Source organism: Benincasa hispida, chromosome 9, assembly GCF_027475165.1.
Source record: "Benincasa hispida cultivar pf3 chromosome 9, pf3_genome.v1.1, whole genome shotgun sequence".
Taxonomy (NCBI): domain Eukaryota; kingdom Viridiplantae; phylum Streptophyta; class Magnoliopsida; order Cucurbitales; family Cucurbitaceae; genus Benincasa; species Benincasa hispida.
The window spans coordinates 46,090,015-46,111,213 of NC_143486.1; the positions used below are offsets into that span (position 1 = coordinate 46,090,015).

Sequence of the window (21,199 nt, forward strand, 5' to 3'; positions counted from 1 at the left end):
CATGAGTTGTTTGTTTGCATAATTTAGGGTTGGTTTTTCTAAAAATAGAAAGTTTGAAAATGACTTGTACAGAAGAGTATTTCAAAATTTTGAAGGTGTGTTTTTTTAGCATATTTATAAAACAAACCGTTATTGTTAGTTATTTCCACTTTTAATTGTTCCAATAATAGAAAAAATGCATTAGTATATTTCTAAATCTAGCTAAATTTGCAAGTATGGCAACAAATTTAAGTACCATTTATGTTTTTTTTTATTATTCCAATTTTAGTTTCATTGGTGTGTCAATAGTATATCTGATATACTTTATATTTCATATACCAGTCAATTGATATATAAAATAAAAAGTATATAGTTATAAATAAAGTACAGTGAGTTTGATAAAGGGCTAAGATGGGATGATTTCTATACATGGTGGTCACCTACTTAGAATTTAATATCCTGCGAGCTTTCTTGACACCCAGATATTGTAGTGTCAGGTGGGTTGTCTCGTAAGATTAGTCAAGGTGAGCAAAGTGTCACATCCCACGAAAATGGTCCTTCAAATTGCATCGATACACGACCCAAAACTCCTTTACCACAGACAATAAGGAGTCATGACCCATCGGAGGACATCCCCAAGTCACCACACAAAGCCAATTCATGTGTCCCTGTCCCAAGCGCAAGCCCATCATGGATTCCCAAGACGCCTACATGCTCAGAAACAGGCACACGACCAGACGGACGCCTCAGTACCAGCACCTCTCATGCATGCCCCAGACATGTCTGGAAGGTTCCAGACAACGCCACAGTGTTCTAGAAAAGGCTAGACAGCCCCACATGCCTCTAGAAGCCTCTAGAAGGCCCGAAACAGTGCCAGAACAGCCTAGATGTTTTAAGAAGGCCCTAGATTGTGCTAGAGTATGTAAAAAGTCTACATCAACCCACATGTACATACTTTAGAATGCTCTCTAAGGGTCTAGAATAGCCTAGAAGTATCTAAAAAGTTCATGTATGTACTTAGTAGTAGTGTCTAAAAGGGCCTAGCATAGCCTAAGAGACATTAAGAAGTCTCTAGGAGAGTCATAACCGACCCTCCTAGGTCAGTTCTAAGGCCCCTAGGTCAGTGGGGCTTGCTTATAAATAGCCCAGTGGGGATCATTTGTAAAGCGCAACCCTTGGACATAAGCAATAAAGCTCTCATTCACTCAAACTCCTACTCTCAGTTGCCTACTCGTTCTCAAACCTCCCAACGAGCTCTCTAGTGCCTTTGATAGGCCAAAGCTCCTTATACGGCTTACTCGATGATTCTTTGATAGTGAGACAGCCCAAGTGTTGCACGTTCAGTTAGCTCCAACTCTAACCGCGTGACAGGTGGTATCAGATCAACGATCGTTGTACCTAAGTATCCCAGGTATCCTTGCACTCTTGCCAAACATATGGCATCTGAGGAAGGACATCACTCCCCAACCGAGCAGCAGTGGAAGGGCCAATCACCCAAGGAAGGAGTGAGCAATGCACCACATCCAAGCGCTCAAAGTCTAAAGGCCCAACAACGAGGGATCATATTGACACTTGCCTTGCCAACGTTGAGCATGAGCTAGAAGATTGTGAAGCTCATGGTTGGTTGGTTGTGCTGAGCTGCTCCAAGTAAACATCGGGATAACCCTAGTAGCCAAGGAAATGATTGAGACCCTTGAACAAGAATTCAGATCGGAGGTAAGTTCACTTTCACTGAAATAGCTAATCTACGTAAGTTCAAGGAAGAGGAGATCCACAGGCTTCGTAAAGAAATCAATGACGTTTGAGCAGAATGTCGTGCTCATTGTAGCACTAGCACTCCCACCTCTACTAGTGCTCCCTCTACTGCGTACTCTACCTCAGCCATTAAAATTCCAACTAGTGCTCCCTCTACTGCGTACTCTTCCTTAGCCATTAAAGTTCCAAAGCCAGATATGTATGATGGCATAAGGAATACAACGATGGTAGAAAAATTCCTATTTGGCCTAGAACGATATTTTGAAGGCTTAGGAGTATTCAATGAAGATGCTCGCATAAACCATGCCCCAACATACTTAAGAGATGCGGTCCAACTATGGTGGCAAAGAAAACACGCTAAGTGGGAACGTGATCTTTGTCGCATCAACACTTGGGAGCAATTTAAGGTCGAGCTCCAAAAGCACTTTGTCCCGCATAATACCGAGATGGAGACTTAAGGGAAACTCAAACAGTTGAGACAAATTGAGACCATCCCCGAGTACATCAAGGAGTTCACAACACTCATTCTAAAGATGGATGATCTATTGAACAAGGATGCCCTTTTCTACTTTAAGGATGGACTTAAGGATTGGGCGAAGATAGAGCTCGATAGGCGTAATGTCATGACATTGGACGATGTCATTGTTATTGTTGAGTTACTCACGGATTACTCCACCCAAAAAGGGAAGAAGTCCACCCCTTGGAATCAAGAACAAGGGAACCCGATCAAAAGAAAGATCTTGCCAAAGAGAACTCAAGAACCTCGAATGGAAAAAACGAGAGAGGTTTTACCACATGTGAAAATCTCTCAAGACCACACATCCTAAGACATGGTTTATTTGTGACGGACCACACTGGAAGAGGGACTGTCCAAGCAAAAAGGCTCTAAGTTCTCTTGTGGCACAACAACGAGATGAAGAGGAGAAAGTTGAAGAGTCCAAAGCATATATAGGCTCGCTGCAACAAATAACGACCATCTTTGATGCCCAACCTACCGAGAAGAACAAAGGCAAGGGTCTCCTCTATGCGAACGCCATAATCAATGGGAAAGAGGCAACCGTGATGTTAGAGTCGGGAGCTACGCACAACTTTACGGATGTGTAGGAAGCTCAAAGGTGTTTACTCTCACAAAGAGCTAATATTATGTCCTTAATTCCGCCATATTGAATAATTCTTATGTTTAAATTGTCTAATTTGTAGGTAAATCGATCTCGAGGAGAAAATATGTCATTTGGATGAAAATCCAGCAAAAAAGAAGCAAAAATGGGAGTTGGATGCATCATGTTGAAGGAAGACAACAAAATTACCAAACTGCCCTTAAGGGCAGCGTTGCAACCCTCCCTTGATACTGCCTCAATGTTGGAATTCACATATTGCCCATGTTCAGAGCGTCGCAACACTCATGGCATGAAGGACCTCAATGTTGCCTCAACGCTAGAAGGCAGTAGCGGCTGAACAGAGTAGCCTTGCAACGCTACCCAACAACGTTACAATACTACGAACTTTGATGGAAATTCTTGCTCCGCGTGCGCACAACTGAGCGTTGTAACGCGACGTTGCAACCTGGTTATAAAAACATCTTTTACATTCCAACAAAAGGAAGAACGAATTGGAGTCATATTGAGGACGATTTTTTTAGGAGTGATTTTCACTATTTTTTTTTTCATCCTTCAATTCCTTTCATTATTACTTTCAATTTCTCAATTATTATTGTTGATTTGAAAAAGATGCAAGGCTAGGTAATACTTTCTTATTAGGTTTAGTAGTTTTGTTCAATTTCTTGAGGATGTTTAATTAATTGTGTTGAATCCTATGAACGCTTGAGTTTGATTTAAGTTTATTTTTAATAGAATTTGATAGAACTGATCTGACAACTCATTTTTATTGGATTCTTTTATGTAATTTCTATATGGCGGCTTTTCATAATTGTAGATTAGGTTGCATGAATTAGGAATTCTTGTGTCAGCTAAGACTTTTTCTAAACTCACACTTGTTTGCCCTAATTTAATCTCACTCAATGAATCATGTTATGAGTCTAGGATTTTCCAACTTGTAGGATGTCACAACGCATGAACCCTAGTCTTAATGCGAATTAGTTTTTGCTTGGATTTTGCTGAGAAGGAAAATTTAAAAATTAATTTAAGATCAATTTAATTAATCTCACAATTGGCTAATTGAGCTATTAGTTTTCACTAATAAGTTGTGGAGTTCATGGGATTGACATTGTTTCTTAACATCTAATGATTGAAATTGAACATAACGAACTATTTCCAAGAGCCTTTTATCCATTCATTTCAACTCAATTGCACGCTTTGATTTCATTGGAACTTTAATTCATTGAATGTTTACTTTTAATTCAATTCATTACAAACCAAACCAAACCCCCTGTTGCATGGAATTCTTTTAGTGTCCTAGCTATTTCATTGTTTCCTTGTGGATTCGACCCCATACTTACTGCTTGTACTACTCTTTTAGTATAAGTTTTAGACTTGGTGAACATATTTCATTTTTTTAGTCAGAAGATCGTAGGCGACGAAGAATCTATAAAACCTGACTGCGAACAAATTGGTGTGTTGGAGTGTTGAGCTTTTTTTTTTTTTCTTTTTGCGCAAATTACTTGAGAGGAGAGGTGAATCCAAAGGGAATGGAGAAGAAAGACACCGGAAGAAGATCATCAAGTTGCTGACGATCCAATAGAAGAAATGAAAGAAATTATCATGGGTGAAGAGGCTAAGGAAAACACTCTTAGAAAGTTAGCTAAACCAGACATGGATCAACAACCCCTATGCATTGTTTTTCCTCCAACCACTGTGTCGCTCGAGCTCAAGCCTAGTTTGATGAATTTGTTGCCCATCTTCAGTGGAGTTCCAGGAGAGAACTTGCACAAGTATATAAAAGATTTCCACATGTTATGCGTAAGTATGCGACCCCATGAGGTTATAGAAGAACCACTAAACCTTAGAGTCTTTCCTTTTTCATTACAGAATGGTGCTAAGGATGGGTTGTTCTACTTAGCCCCCAGGTCTATAACTACCTCGAATGATTTGAAAAATAAATTTCTTGAAAAAAATTTCCAACTTCTAGAGCCAATTCAATTAGAAATGATATTTATAGCATTAAACAGAATGTTGAAGAAACATTATATGAATATTGGAAGAGATATAAACGTTTATGTGCTAGTTTTCCTCATCATCAAATAACTTATCAATTGTTAATCCAGTATTTCTATAGTGGTTTGCTCTCTAATGATAGAAGTGTAATTAATTCTGCTACTAGAGGACATACCAGGTGATGACAAAGAATCATAAGACATATCTGAACTTATAATATAAGCTAATCTATAAAATCTAAAAACTTAGGCTCTGATACCAACGGTAGCGACCCGACCTTTAAAAATCTCTAACAAGGGTCATTACTTCATATATGCACATTTAAAATCCCAAATATTTTGACCATTGAGGTAAAAGTTATTAAAACAATAAAGACATCTCCAAAACAATTTATAAAATTAATAAATATACAAATAAATAAAACCTTTGTTTGGGGCCCATTAAATAGTTAAGTATAACGCGGTTAGTTAAATGTGTTTAGTATGAATTTATCTATTCATATTTGGCTAACTGAGTAATTAGGAACATTTGTTAGGTTTCTAGGATTAGGCATAGGTAAGAAGCTAAAATTATGTTTTGATAATTAAGAACATTTGTTAGGTTTCTAGGGCTAATTATAGGGCTAATTAACTAATCTTCGTGCTTCCCTATAGTTTGACCCAGATTTGCCACTTATGCTACCTATAGTATAAATATAGGTGGCTAGTTCATGATCATAAATATTATTTGATTGATGGAAAACCATGACAACATTCTATCTGTCAATCATTGTACGCTTATAATGTTGGTTTTCAACCAACTTAAAAGGCCAATTTTGTACTAATGGAGTCATGCCGCTAGCTAAAAACCCATTAGACCAACTCGGTCGAGGACAATGTGCTAAGGTCGAACTCACCTAAATCACTCCTAAACAAGGCTCAAACACACCACCATGCGCATCTCAACTCATACAAATGGACGAATTGTCCACCTCGGAGGGTGACTTTTTAGGGCCTGTTTTGTAGCTTTTCCACCCAAATAGTAAACGTGCCCCCCTTAAGCTCACAAAAAGCCAACTTAGTGAGGCTAATTCAGAGGTTGGCTACGCATTAGCGCCTGCTTCTCACTCTTACGAGTTTTGTTTGGTTCGAGTAGAACGCTATTGAAATGCACCCACAACGTACCCTAGCTGACACTTAAAACTATGACTCCAAGTTGAACACCTATTTAAACCTTTCTAAGTATTTTATGAAGATTAAGAAATAAAACACATATTTCTATGATGATTTAAGAGGCCAAATTAAGTTAGCAGTGGAATATATAATAAAGAAAAGCAAATGGTAAAAGTGTTGAGTTAAAATGCAAAGGAACACTGTGAGGCTTACTTCTTACCTAGGGTATTCGTATATTTGAATCCCCCAAAAATGTTTAGTTTATGGTAAGGTATAGAAAGCAAGAAATATAAACTACAGAGTAAGAAAACGTGGAAATTAACTTCATTGAATTGAAAGAATATATCGTTTCTGAATGATAAACAAAAGAATTACACCTCGAGCTTAAGAATTGAATGGACTTTAACATAAAACATAAAACTACAAGGAGTTTCAAGCTTGTCTTTCCTTTTTCTACTTGAGAACAAAGAAAAAGAATCTTAAACTTTCTGGTAGAATGATGATGGAGATTCTGAGTATGAATTATAGAGATCCAAGCTTGGATGGAGTTGTTTTCTTTGATGCTTGTGCTGCCTTTTATAGACCTGGTAGTAATTTCATTTTTTGGTCCTCAGTGAAGCAAAAAAGTTGTTTCTCGATCAAATTAGAGTATAGAGGTATGTCATACGTTGTGGCTGAATTGTGGATCCAATCTATTCTGTCTGAAGTGATTGTTCCTTCTCTATCTGCTCCCTCGTTGTCACATACCTAGTTGCAACCTCGTTCTTCACAACCGCTCAAAGCACATTGAGGTAGATCGTCACTTCATCGAAAGAAGACAATGAAAAAACAACTTATATTTGATTCATCCTCTCCAAGGATCAATTGACCAATACTATGACTAAATCCCTACCCACTGCTCGTTTTCACTGTTTACAAACAAAGCACACAGTCCATGATCATCCGACTTCGCTTGTGGGGGATGATAGAATGTCATTCATCAATATTTGTGGTGGTTTATTTTGCAAGATTTTCCTTTTACATTTTTGTTACACGTCCTACAAAATGCCTACACATGGATGGGTTTCTCTTGTCTTATATTAAGTATTTGTTTTCCGTTGTATTCCCATTATATCTTATTCAATACATATCACAACAATTATTTGATTATTCTTCTGCAATTCTTGACCCTCGTTTAGCTGTTAAATGGAGGATGAATTCTCCTTACCAGTGCAATCAATTGTGATTCTTTACTCTTAAAGTCGAGTGTACAAAGTATCCACCCATGTTTTTATGGTATTAAAGCCTATATAAAGGTTAAAATCCAACACAAAATTCCTTTGTCAATCACAACTTACAAAACTCATGGCCAAAGTTGAAACAACATTAACAATATAAGCCTTCCACCAATGTTCAAGTTTAATATCATTGAAGCTACTTTCCACAAATTACATTAGAGAAGTGATAACCAAAGGAAGCTTAGCACAACTAATATATAGATACTTTAACAACCAACAAGTTTGTGGTTCGACTTCCTCCACTCATATTATACTAAAAAAAATCTAAAAGTTAGTTCATGAGAAGCTTTTGAAAAGATCAACATCGTCTGAAAGGCAATGATCAAGCCCTTAACGTAAAAATGGTCAACAAAGAAGGTGAAACTACTCCCAAATCACACTACATCACGTGGCTCCATAATGATGACCTCTTAACCTCTGATGACCAATTTCAGGCTCCAGAAATCATCTCCAATGACAATTCCGGTGATCCAACTCCAATGACCACCTTCGCATGACCAACTCTGGCGACCAATTTCAACCTCCAGTAACCACCTACGACAACAAATTCCAATGTCTAACTCCGACAACCATCTTCGTAAGCTCCGACAACCATCTCCAACTACAAACTTCAACAAAAATCTCCTTCAATGACCACCTTCGAACGAGCAACCTCGACGACCAACTCCGAGCTTCGACAACCACCTCCGACGACAAACTCCAACAACCAACTCCAATACCACTTTCATGTGACCAACTTCAGGCTCCGACAACCACCTCCGACTATAAACTCTAGCAAAAATCTTTGATAATCAACTTCGACGACCACCTTCGCATGACCAACCTCGGGTCTCGAAAACCACCTTCGACAACAAACTCCGATGATCATCTCTAGTACCACCTTCATGTAATTAACTTCAGGTTCCGACAATCACCTCTAACTCAAACTCTAGTGAAAATCATCTTCAATAATTAACTTCGACAACCACTTCTAACTATTATAAGATCGATGACTGTTAAAGTATGTTGTAGGGTTGCCGGTTGTTGATCATATCAATAATAGTATTTTGTTTACATTAAGTGCAATACTTATATGTAGAAATTTGTAAAATACATTTTTATTTAATTGGATTCACATAGTAAATGAGTTTTAAGAATATTTAGAAAAGTATGTATGTAGTTAAAAAGTATATAACATATAACAAAAAAAAAATCATAAAATGGATAATTTTTTTCTAAAACATTTTCTAGCAAGAATTAGTGAAATTTTGATATTTGTTCTCTGATGAACATTCAAATCTAGAGGAATTAAAAGTGAAATTATTAAAGAAGTGTGATGACATTTGATTAGTCTGCAATGATGATGGGGAAGATTTTTTAAAAAAAAAAATCATAAGAGAGTAGAAATATAGTGCAACGACTGGAAGAAGAAAATGATGATGAAATTCATGAAAAAAAATAGAAATTAAAAGTTTTGATTTCTCATTTTATTTCACCATATTTATATAAAAAATATAGTGAGTTAATTGTTGTTCATTACCCAAAAAAAAAAAAAGAAAGAAAGAAAAGTTTAAAAAATTAAAAGAAAAAGAATTACAATCTATGTTTTATTTAAACAAAAATGGGTAGAATTATTGAATAAAAAATTTTCAAAACAAAAATAGTAATCATAAAAGCAGATTGTTTAGAATTCAAAAAACTATACCAGATACCTCAGATATATGAACTCAATTATGCATCTCATACAAAGATATATAAACTCAGACCAAATAATTATACTCCCCAAACGCAGACAATAATTATACTCCCCAAACACAGACAATAATTATACTCCCCAAACACGGACATATGAACTCTACATATATATAAACCTCGCAAACATATAAACTCCAGACATCTTATCTCAACTTAGCACCCCAAACAACCCTTGTATTTTTTTTAATGTACTAATGGGAAGGGCATCTTAAAACTTCACATTCTTTTTTTTTTTTTTTTTTAAGATTGAGAATATTGATGCAACTTTAGAAAGTTCACGAATAGAAAGAAGATATTAATAGTTTCCATCCATATACAATCGATAAGTGTAACTTCTTTTTAACATTTTTTTAACTTTATTTTAAGTTTAAGGGTGCTGCCACAAGAAACTCGCACGTGAGCCTTGAGCGCTTGCATCGTTAGAGCTAACCTACATGAGAGTACTCATACCAATATGCTGCCGAGTCGAGAACACTTTGATATCTAAGTTGATACACGGAGTATTTAACTCAACTAAGCATAGAGAAAGTTAGAGTTTCTCACTTGGAGTTACTAGCTTCTTCCACCTGAAGCTATCAAAATGGGGCTATTTATAAGGCCCTCCCCTCTAACACTTGTTTGGGGTTCCGTGTAACGTGGACAGTATCATACAGAGTGTCAGTAGCGAGTTTGGCTCGATTATTTCTTTTTGGTGAAATTTCACGAGCTCGGTTGGTCGACCTAGAACCAAGGGGTTGACTTTTCCTTTTGGATGGTGCAGACTCCTATGTAGCATTCTATTTTCTTTGATTAGGTTACGCCTGTGGGCTTTAGACCTTGCCTAGGGCAACCCTTAACAAAGGATAATAATGAAACTTTTAAAAGTTTAAGAGTAATTTTGAAACAAAATGCAAAATTCATGGATATTTTCTATAGTTTAGCCTAAAATTAACCAAAAAGACAAGTTCAAGGGTATAGAAAATATTAAACAAAGTACAAAGGCAAATTCGCTTAATTGTAAATTGCTAAAAGGCACAAACAATTATATAGATGTGTGTGTGTGACATGACTATACAGTATAATGCCAATATACACAAAACGCACTTTATTTAGGCTACAAACCAATCTCCAGAGGGAGAATTTGATGTTCTAGTGAAGCCTTGCTGCTCCTCCTCCTCCAGAATGCAGCTTGTTATTACCGCTCTGGACAACCTGTAAAACGCCTGGTTGTTCTACCAAAGTACCAAAACGAAAAAGAAAGCACCATGAGCAACACTATCTTACAGTAATTCTGAAGATTTGGTCACATTCTAATATGAATGTCAACACACGCATCATTGACCCTTTTGAGAAATATTGATGCCATTGAGATTTACTAGGTGTAGGGACTAGACCAAAACATAGCATAACGTGCTCGACTTATATACTAGATTTCAGCTATAATACCAAAATCTAAATCTCATAACGTTATGGTGTTTAGTTTATAGATTTGAAACGATTTGATGGAGGTTGAAAGAATAGGAAATTTGAAAAACCAAGACAAAGCCACAATGGCCAACCTGAGCATAGCCCAGTTAGAACTAGTTAAGGCATTGCCCTAAATCAAAAAGCCAAAAGTTTAAATACCCCACCCTCACTCGTCCTTTGACTTAAAAACACAAAACAAAAGACAGGGCCACAAAGTTGCTGACATTAGAACAAATGAAAGTTTTTTAGCATCTAACCTACTTTAGAGGGTGAGTCTCAAGTAATCACATTTATGATTAAAGATCATTTTCTTTTTATTTTAAAGGAAAACAACAACTTTCATCGAGAAAAAATGAAAGAATGCAACGGCATACAAAAAACCACGCCTATAAACGAAGGGAATCCAGGGAAAGAATGGCAACAATACAAGACAGTGCCTACTGAATAATTATAAAAGATCCTCCAAAGATTGAAGTCCATAGAAAAATATGAAATCTAACGAGGGACCAAACATCGCTAGGATACCTCTCCAACCCTATAAACATTATGTTATTCCGGTCACTCTAAAGATTTTATTTAAAATCTACGGTGAGTTTAAATCATGATGGGTATCCATGACATTAAGGCATCGCCCATGGGGAAATTCTCCTATTAAACCGTGTTAAAACAAAAATAAATAAATAATATATCTAGCACTTAATTCTCCTATTCTTCATTTGAAAGGAACTAAAATCAACCTCAAGGTATTCCTGCGTGGTAAGGGCTTGAGATGTTCCAAGATCCCATTATGGCCTTTGGTTCAAGCCCCTAAGCAGAAACAATAATTTTAAAACTCAAATTATCTCTTGGAGCTAGTCTTGGGGTGGACAAGCTATTTTTGAAATGCACCATGAACATAATGCAATACAATAGTCATCCAAAAATTTAATAAACAACAAAAAAAGGAAAAGGAAAAAGGATAAACATATAAGCAAAAACTTGACACGGCAAGCTTGAGATTGTAAGATCAGACAGACCAAGTAGGACCGCAAACATATGAACGCATAAAGAGCAATCAAAATCCTGATCCAACTTCAAGAATCAAGCTTGAGAAACAAGCAACATAGCAGCTCAAGATGATAGGAAAAGCACAAACTACACCCTAACGTAACTAGAAAAGTACAGATCACAATAAGCTCTTCATACAATCGGGGTGATAGAACGAGAAACCAAATATTTGTAACCCTAACTCGAATGCATCAATTCCACCAAATAGACGAGATAATACAGCAATTTCACAAATCGAAAACAAAATTGAAGCAGATGACGTTAAGAGCAGGACTTACTGGTAATCTCCGCAACCTGATCGGAAGTAAGCCGAGCAGAGAAGCCACTAGCAGCATTTTTATAACTATACACAAGAGCCTCCCTAGCAGCTTCTTCACTACAAATCAACAAATCAAACCGAAATTCATCGCTAATCTAATCCCCACCGTTTACCAGCCACAGGATAGAAACAAGAGGTAGAAGAGAACGGACCTGCCAAGAACAGAAGCTAGGGTTCGGATGTGATAGGCCTCGGGTTCTTCATTGTGAGGCCTCTCGGTGTAAACGATATGCACCGCCGTGGATTGACCGGACATTGCTGCATAACTAAGAAGCCAATTCAGAGAAATGGAGAAGAGCAAAACGAGAATCAAGGGAAATGAAGAAACATTCGATATGGCCATTAGAAGTTGAATGATAATAAAGGAACGACAGAGAGTTAGAAATGTGTAGATATTCGAGACCTGAAGAGTTTTCCGATTGGAAGGAAGAAGATGAATGCGTAAGGGAAAGGAAAGCTTCCTGTTCTATCGCGTCAATGGCTTCACGTTCCTCTGCTTCAACCAACAGCTGGATTTGCTCTCTGAATTTGACAATGTCAACTCTGACCGATGAACAGATTTAATCCATTGATTGAGACCGAGTATTAAATGTCCTATCAATATTAATATTTATATTTTTGTAAATAAAAAATTTGACCCATTCCAATTCTTCAGGAGCATAAATAAAAATATGAAATTAAATTGATTCAAAAAAAAAATTTATGTTTTTAAATATGTATTTGGTAACCGAATCTAGAAATTAAAATTTAATTTAAATAATTGTAAATTAATTATAGTTATTCACGGACAATAAATTATTATTAATTTATTTACTCTATAATTTGATAAAAGCTTCGAAATAAATAGTCCATATAGTATGTACTTTTTATGAGAATTTAACAAACCATATAGACTATATACGAAGTTATATCAATCAATATAAACTAAATTCTAAATTTTAAAATGACTAACTTTATCCAAATCATAGGGACCAGAATTGAAATTCAACCTAATTTAATTTATAATACATTACATAATACCTATTTTATTTTTTAAAAAGTCATATTAGATTTATAATATAACATACTATATTTCTAAATATTTTATCTTTATTTAATACAATTCTGCTTTTTAAATTTTAAAATTGAAATTCTTGATATAAAGAAAATATAAAAATGTTGTTTTCATATATTTGTACGGTTTAAATCACATGATCCAAAAAGAATTTTCAGAAACATAATTCGGATTATCTATCAAACATATATTCACTTAATTGAGTGTCTGAAACATAAAACTTTCCTGTGATATATGGTGGTAATTAGAACTATACCAAACTTTCAAGTATACTCTCAAACTTATATAAAGATGTTAAAATTAGACTTTTAAACTTACATAATTATAAAAATTGTAATAATCATGTAGGTTTGAAGGTTCAATTTTTATCTTTTGATGGTTTAATTTCTATAATTATTGTAAGTTTAACGATCCAAATTTAAAATTAGTAAAATTTTAAGAGCTCGATTTTTATAATTAAGAATTTGAAAGTGTAATTATAATTAACATCATAGTTTAGGGGTAGTTTGTGCAATTTGATAAATTTGGTAAAGTTTGCTATATGTATAGATAGTTTAACCCATTTTTAATATTTGAAAATGCCACATTTATATTATTGATGTACTAAATTTATGAGTGAAGGTGTTTTCTTGCACTTATTGTTTGAATTCTTATTCATATTTGTTTCAAACTATTATTTTATTAGTACATTGTCATCGACTAATAATGGTTTAATTTTTTTTGTCACTATGTTTTGGGTCTAATTTCTATTTAGTCCCTAGATTTTTATTACACATTTAGTCCTTAAATTTCATGTTTGATTTCAATTTAGTCCCTAAATGTCAAAAGGTTCAATTTTACTCTTTGACATTTGAATTTTATTTCAATTTAGTTTTATGTTTTAAGGTTTACATTTGATTTTTGGTTTTTTTGTTTTTGAAAATTAAGCCTATAATATCACTATCAGTGCGACAAAAAATAAAAAAATAGAATAGATCAACTGGTTTGATTTTTTTGTACAAATTAAACATCTTGGTTTGTATTCGGGGAAAACATAAATGATTGATTCAAATCAATTTTTTTAATTGAAAAACTAATAAAAACTAAACCAAATGTTGAGGCTATATATCAATTAATTAGTTTTGTTGGTTATTGGACATCGATTTAGATCTCTTCTTTATAAGACAAATCAATTTGGTTTGGTTCTTGGTTGGCTTCAAAATCAAAAAAATTGAACCGACTTTAATTTTTTTAAGTACAATAATTATGGGGATGGATGGTCCAACCTCCCACTCTAAGATGGTGGGTCATCTCATTTAGAGTGACCTAACCTCACTTTGGTTCATATGTTTTGTTGTCTAGATTTTGGAATGTTTTCAAAATCAAAGTCACATTTTGAAATCTAAAAAAAAAAAACATATAGTTTTCACTAATTAGTTTTTGTTTTTTTTTCCTTGTCAGAAGCTGGCAAAAAATTCAAATGTTGATAAAGAAAATATGAAAATTATAAGTAAAAATTAAAAAAAAAAACCATGCACAATTAAAAAAAAACAAAATGATTATCAAATAGGGTCACCGTTTAGAGAAAAAATAATTTAAAAAACATCATATCCAAAAATAGGGTCACCGAAAATGAACATCAAACGGACCTTATTTAAACATTTTTTAAAATTTAGAAACCAAATAGACAACAATTTTCAAAAATTTTAAAACTAAACTTATAATTTAACATTAATTAAAACGATGAAGTAATTAAAAGCATCTAAACGAACCATAACATAATTTGAAGGTTCCAATGAATTTAGGAAAATTTTTCTTAAAAAAAAAAGATTATTTTGATGTTTCTTTTCTTGAGAACAACAATTTAATTAGTGTTGAATTTAAATATAGAATCGTTATTGGTAATAATTATTAAGTCCTTCCCTCTTTCCCTCTGTCTCTCTCTCCAAAAAATGACGAGTTTTGCATGGCCATCTCTGACACTTCCCAAAAAAGCTGGCCTCTTCCTATATTTCAAAATCAAATGTCTCTCCATTTTCTTCACGTTCTTTCCATTTTTCTTACTCTTAAATTCTCTAATTTCTTCATATTTTCTTCTTCCTCTTTGTAAGAAAGAAATATATTATGGGGGAAAATGGAGGAAGAAGCTTTAGTAGTGATAGTTTCATATCAAAGTTTGAAGCTTTGGATATCAATAAGAAGAAATTAGAAGTAACAACAAGACCTAATTCCTTTTTCAAGAACCACCAATCATCAACTCCTCCCATTTCAAACTTCTTTGGCTTCATTGATATTTTGGCTTCTTGGTCTCTTCAAGATATTTTCAATCAACATCTTTACAAATCTAAGGCTCTTCTTCTTCTTGTTATCTTTTTTCTTTCCATCTTTTAATTATTATGCTTTATTTCCATTTCTCATAATCATAGTGCAAATGCATGCAATTGTAACAAACATGATTCTTTTATATGTTATATATATATATATATATATATATATATAATATATATATATATATATATATCATTTTCATGTTTGAATTAATAAGAGTTCTTTGACGATGAGTCGAAAGAATTTTCAAACACTTTGGAGAGTATGAATACTATTCCACTCCTCCCTTTATTGCTTGCCATATTGACATGGCCCTCCAATAATAACAGAAATATATATACTTATAAAATGGTAAAATACATTAGAGTGTGAATAAAAGGACGGTAGTATTCCCATCTAGTATAAGATATCTCCCGTCTAGTATTAGATATTTTCTTTTAATGATTAATATTTATGCGAGGGAAAAAACATATTTTATTGGGGAGAATTGAGGGACAAAAACCACCCTCAAGTTAGAACTTAGGGGTTATATAATGATATTCCCTATATGATTGTTACTTTAATATTAGTAATAACAAAGTTAGGTTGTTCTAATTTTATGAAATTGATCTAGAATTTTTAGCCCTAATTAACAACTAGTTTAGGTTGGTTTACACATTTTTCAAGTTGCATAACTTTTTTGTTTGACATGCCTTTTAAAAGTGTTACAAAAAAGAAACCAATAAAAACTATATTTTAAAACCATACATTTTAAAAGTTTTTTTTTTAATCAAAAAGATTAGTTCTTAAAAAACCTAAAAAAATTTGAAAAGAAAAAGAACACAACTTTTTTTACATAAAAAAAACACATTTCAATTCTCAAAGGACACCCATTTACTCTTTCTTTTTTTTTTTCCCCCTTTGGAATAACATGTTTTTTTCCTTCATATTATTACAGATTGAAAAGATTCCACAATGTTTCAATTCAATGGAGCAATATCTTGGATGTTTCAAGTACCCTTTATTAGAAGAAACAAGATCTCAACTATGCTCAAGCATGAACCCCATTTCCAAATCTCCATGTGTTGAAGTAATGTCACTCAAAGAAATTAAACCCTATGGCAAAGGATTATTCAACATCCACCTTAAAGATAGCAAAAACAACTGTCCCACAATCTTAATGCCTGGAAATATATTTATCTTGTCCAATGTCAAACCTAAAGTTGTCTCTGATTTGGAGAGAAATGACAAAACATGGACTTTTGCAACAAAATTTTCATCACAATTTGAAAAGAGCAACAGAGATGAGGGATTTTGGTCCTATAATGACCACACTCATTTTAGTATCAAAACATGGAAGAAAGATTTTGAGGTAATGGATAAAAGAAAGCCTATGTTTCTTGTGATTTTGGTGAATGTTCTTTCTAATATAAGGATATGGAATGCATTGCATACGAAAAGAAATGATAAACATTCTTCGATGCTTTTCAACCAAATTCTGGGAGGAGTCAATTCTTGTAATAATAATTTAGATTTTAGTTGTGATGTTTGTGAGCCAAATATTGGAATATCATCTCACAACAACGATTTGTTTTGTACCTTTAAATGAGTCCCAAGTTAGAGCTGTGCAAAGTTGTCTTGTAAAGACAAGATGTGTCCACAAACCTAGCATTGAACTCATCTGGAGTCCTCCTGGGACTGGCAAAACTAAGACGGCTGCAGTTCTGTTGCTCGAGTTTCGGAAGAATAACAATCGAACGCTCACATGTGCACCGACCAACACTGCGATCATGCAGGTACAACGAGCGAAGTCTAAAATTATTTTAGAGGCAAAACATTACATCATATTTTGTTATGTTACTATACCAAGTTTAGTTGGTTGTGTCAAAGCTAGTCTATATATCACCATCTAGTAACTAAACGATTGGTTTTTTATGGTGGCTAAACGTTGCTCTTACAAGAGCTAGGTAACAACTCTTGATACCTTTTATTTGTGTATGTTCATAATGAATAAAACCTATGGCAACTAAACCACTAACCAAGCTTATTTTGGCATAGAATAGTAGGCTTTTCTTATAGATAGGTTTTATTTACATTCTCTTTTAGTTCGGAGATGAGAGATCGAACCATTGACTTTCTAGATATATATTATAATTTTTGTCTAACATATGGTTTTATGACGACTTTTTCTCATTGATATGCCATATATAGATATTGTTTATGGATATTGGGGAACTTCACAACATTGTCAAATAGTGATTCTATTTGGGGAGAGTTGGTTTTTGATGCCATGAAACGTGGTTGTTTCTTCAAAGCTTATGAAGATAAGGACTTGGCCAATGCAATACCTAATTGGAAGGTACCTTTTTTAGCCCTCTTTTTTTCTCCATAATAATTAATCACACAACAAAATCTTCTTTCTTTTTGAAGAATGTTTGTAGTAGCTTGAATTGGATAGCTTTCGAAAAATGTTTTTGTTTTCATTGTTTTGTAGATGGATATGGAAATATGTTTCGATGATGTAGCGGTTGAAAAATCGAGTACTTTGGAGCATGGAAATGAATTACTTGATATGGACAACGATACTCTAGTAATGTATAAAGGACCAATTACTCGTTCAAGGGCGAAGAAGCTACTACTTACATTGCCTTGATTCTCACACTCAACCAATGATGAGAACTCGTCTAAGGATATATGAAGAAGATAAAATTTAAGATGGAAGAAAGATGAAGATCTACATGTATTACCAAATGAAGCTACTATGCAGAAATAACAAAGCATTAGAAATTGAGAAAATGGTGAAATCCATGAAATCTCTTTTAATCATTTGTTGAAGATGCAAAGGGGAGGATTCAAAAACTTGTCACATGATCAAGCTTATTGTAAACCTTTTTGTTATGTTTAAGTGTTTTGATATAATCTTACTCGTTTTTAATATTTTTTGTTTTAAACTTGGATGGATCTATGAAGAGGTCAAGGACACGTTCCCTCAATTAGGGTCAAAGTGGCATGAGTAACAAGGTAGTGCACTAGTTTAACGTTCAATTCTTATGTGAAGCAGTTGTTGTTTCATTCTCTTTTCCATTTTTCTTTTAGTTTCATTTGCTAGACATATTTAAATAATAATATGTTTAATTCAAGTATGAGCTATGTATGTGGATTAATAATTTATCACATTGGCTTATTTTGACTTAATGGGGGAGTAGCCCATTCCTAATTAATTAGGGTTTAACTAATTGAACTAGTATATAAAAAGGCTATGGTCTACAATATACAAAAAAAAAAACAGTCTTTCTTGAATCCCATCTAGAGAGAGATCCAATAAGGGGATTTGGAGTTTTGGTTGAGGAAAATCAGTCATCTATCATCATCTTGGAATTATCATTAGTTTCTCAATGAAATCTGGTATGTTATTATTCTTGACAATTTGGCATGAATGATCCTAGAGTTTTGGTTGAGGAAAATCAGTCATCTATTTGGCATGATATTAAATTGTTGGTTTATGTTCGTTTTTCATTGATATTGTAGTTGAATTTTGGTTTTGGTAAAAAACTATAAAGATTATTTAAAATTTTCTTAAAAGTCGAAAGCCTCCCTTCACGTCGACAAATCCGAAGAAGCAATTGAGGTTCATAAAAACACACAGTCGTTGCTAGTTGTCGATTTGATGGATATAAGTTGAAGGGTTTGTCGGCATTTGGTTGAAATCAAGATGAAACCTATTCAAGTCAAAGTTTGGTTTTCGTGGGTTTTATTTTTGATGGATTTGGTGAATTAAATGCTAATATTTATCCAATAATCAATCAGTTTCTATTAATTCCTTATTCATTGGGGAATTAGTTGAAAACCTATTTAATTGGTTCAAATTTGATCTAATTTTAAATCAAATTGGTTCACAAAATCAAGTTTAAAATCTAATTTTTAAATGAATGATTATATAAATTTAAATTTAATTGATTTCTTTTTTTTTATGAATTTAAATTTAAATTTGATTGATTTTTTAGTGAATTTAAACTTAAATTTGATTTTTGATATTTGACGATATTCACATGTTTATGTTGCTTTAGTGGTATTATGTGTATGCAATTATTAAGTAAATATTGGTAAAGACTATTTGATGTTTTACCTCTTTTATTTTTGTATAATAATATTATTATATTATTGTGTCTTATATTTTAGATGGAATTGGTCAAAATAATAGGCTACCAAAGTAGCCTCTGTTATCTAGATTAATTTAATTATAAAATGTAAGATGTACATATTCATGAATTTATGCGGATAATTATCAGCCCAAAGGAAGATAATTATTTGGCCAAATTGTGGGTATGCATGTGGCAATGATTATGTGGCAATTATAATGATTGCTCATGTGAAAAATAGTCGATCCAAAGAAAGGCTATTTTTTGACAGAGTTAATTGTCAATATTTTGATTACTACGTTGAGAGTAACATTTACAATTGGAGTTTTTTGCCCAAAGGTTGGGTATCAATGTTATGCTAGGTATCTTGTTAAAGGGATCCACCACATATGTGAAATTATTTTGTTATATTTTAATTGTGAGCATTTTTTTTATTGTTTAAGTTGATCTTACTCAAATATCTGAAAATTTGGGTTCAATCCCTAAGTTGAATGGATCGAACTTCAAGATTTGGAAGGAAATCCTAGAGATACTTCTCAGGTGTATGGATTTGGACCTTGCATGAAGGACCGATAAACCTACTTCTGCTGAGAAACAACCAAATATGGCTAATATAGAGAAGTAGGAACGGTCAAATCGCATGTGTCTAATGATCATTAGGCACTCCATTCCGGAGTCTTTCCAGGGCTCTATCACCGAAAGTGAAAATGCCAATAAGTTTCTTGCTCAATTGAGAAATATTTTGCTAAAAATGAGAAAGGGGAAGCAAGTAGTCTTTTGACTTTTTTAACTTCTATGAGGTATAAGTTCAATGGAAACATAAGGAAGTACATTATGGAAATGTCCACTCTCATAGGTAAATTAAAGGCACTTGATATCGAGATAAATGAAAATTTACTTGTGCATCTTGTACTTATCTCTCTTCCTGCACCATTCACTTAGTTTAAGATGAGTTATAATACTTAGAAGGATAAATGGAGTATTAGTGAACTTATCACATAATGTGTGCAAGAAGAAGATAGGATTAAGAGAGAAAGAACAGAAAGTGCTCATTTTGCAATAGGATCTCGTGATAAGAAGAAAATGAAATTTGTGGATGCTGCAAAAGGGACATCTCAGTAGAATAAAAACAAGAAACAAGCTACTGAAAATCCTTGTTTTTTTCTACAAAAAGAAAGGTCTTTTCAAGAAAGATTGTCCCAAGTACGCCAAGTGGCGTGTAAAGAAGCGTAAACTTCTTAAGTTGGTTTGTTCTGAAGTTAATTTAGCTTCTGTACTTACAGATACTTGGTGGGTAGATTCTAGTGCTACTACTCACATAAGTATATCAATGTAGGGTTACCTGTGGAGCCGGCCACCAAGTGATGCTGAAAGATTCATCTATATGGGCAATGGCAAAGCAATTCCAGTTGAAGCTATTGGATGTTTTAGATTACTTTTAAAAATTGGATGTTATTTGGATCTAAATGAGACTTTTGTTGTACAGTTATTTAGACGGAATTTAGTTTCTATTTCTAGTTTGGACAAATTTGGTTTTTCTTGTTCTTTTGGAAATAATAAAGTTAGTCTTTTTCAAGATTCTAAGCTTATTGGTACCGTTTCTTTAATTGATAGTTTATATATGCTTGACTTTTTTGCTTCATTTAAGAAGATGTTGTTATCTAATTCATGTGGTACGAAGCATAAATTAAATGAGAATTCCGCTATCTTATGGCACAAGCGTTTAGGTCACATCTCTAAACAGAGAATTCAGAGACTTATATCAGATGGAATTCTTAATCCCCTTGATTTAAGTAACTTCAACGTTTGTGTCAAATGTATTAAGGGAAAATAGACAAACATAAGAAAATTAGGTACCACCAGATGCTCAAACATCTTAAAACTAATACATATAGACATTTT

General features: G+C 33.7%; 1 protein-coding gene across 1 annotated transcript; it reads right to left on the bottom strand.

Moving 5' to 3' along the window:
* Positions 1–9,969: 9,969 nt before the first annotated feature.
* On the bottom strand, positions 9,970–12,414 carry LOC120085074 (subtilisin-like protease SBT3.11). Its single transcript, XM_039040923.2, has 4 exons — positions 12,222–12,414; positions 11,971–12,076; positions 11,778–11,875; positions 9,970–10,217 (listed from the first exon to the last, which is right to left on the bottom strand). Exons 2-4 carry the CDS (start codon positions 12,072–12,074, stop codon positions 10,135–10,137), a joined length of 285 nt encoding a protein of 94 aa, XP_038896851.1. The 5' UTR covers positions 12,075–12,076; positions 12,222–12,414; the 3' UTR covers positions 9,970–10,134.
* Positions 12,415–21,199: the final 8,785 nt, after the last annotated feature.

Bases quoted from the DNA above. Each gene is read 5' to 3' on its own strand.
- LOC120085074 (XM_039040923.2), bottom strand. From the start codon at position 12,074: ATGTCCGGTCAATCCACGGCGGTGCATATCGTTTACACCGAGAGGCCT. The intron at 11,876-11,970 runs GTCCGTTCTCTT...GTTGATTTGTAG, and splicing joins CTAGCTTCTGTTCTTGGCAG to TGAAGAAGCTGCTAGGGAGG. The intron at 10,218-11,777 runs GTAAGTCCTGCT...GTACTTTGGTAG, and splicing joins TCAGGTTGCGGAGATTACCA to AACAACCAGGCGTTTTACAG.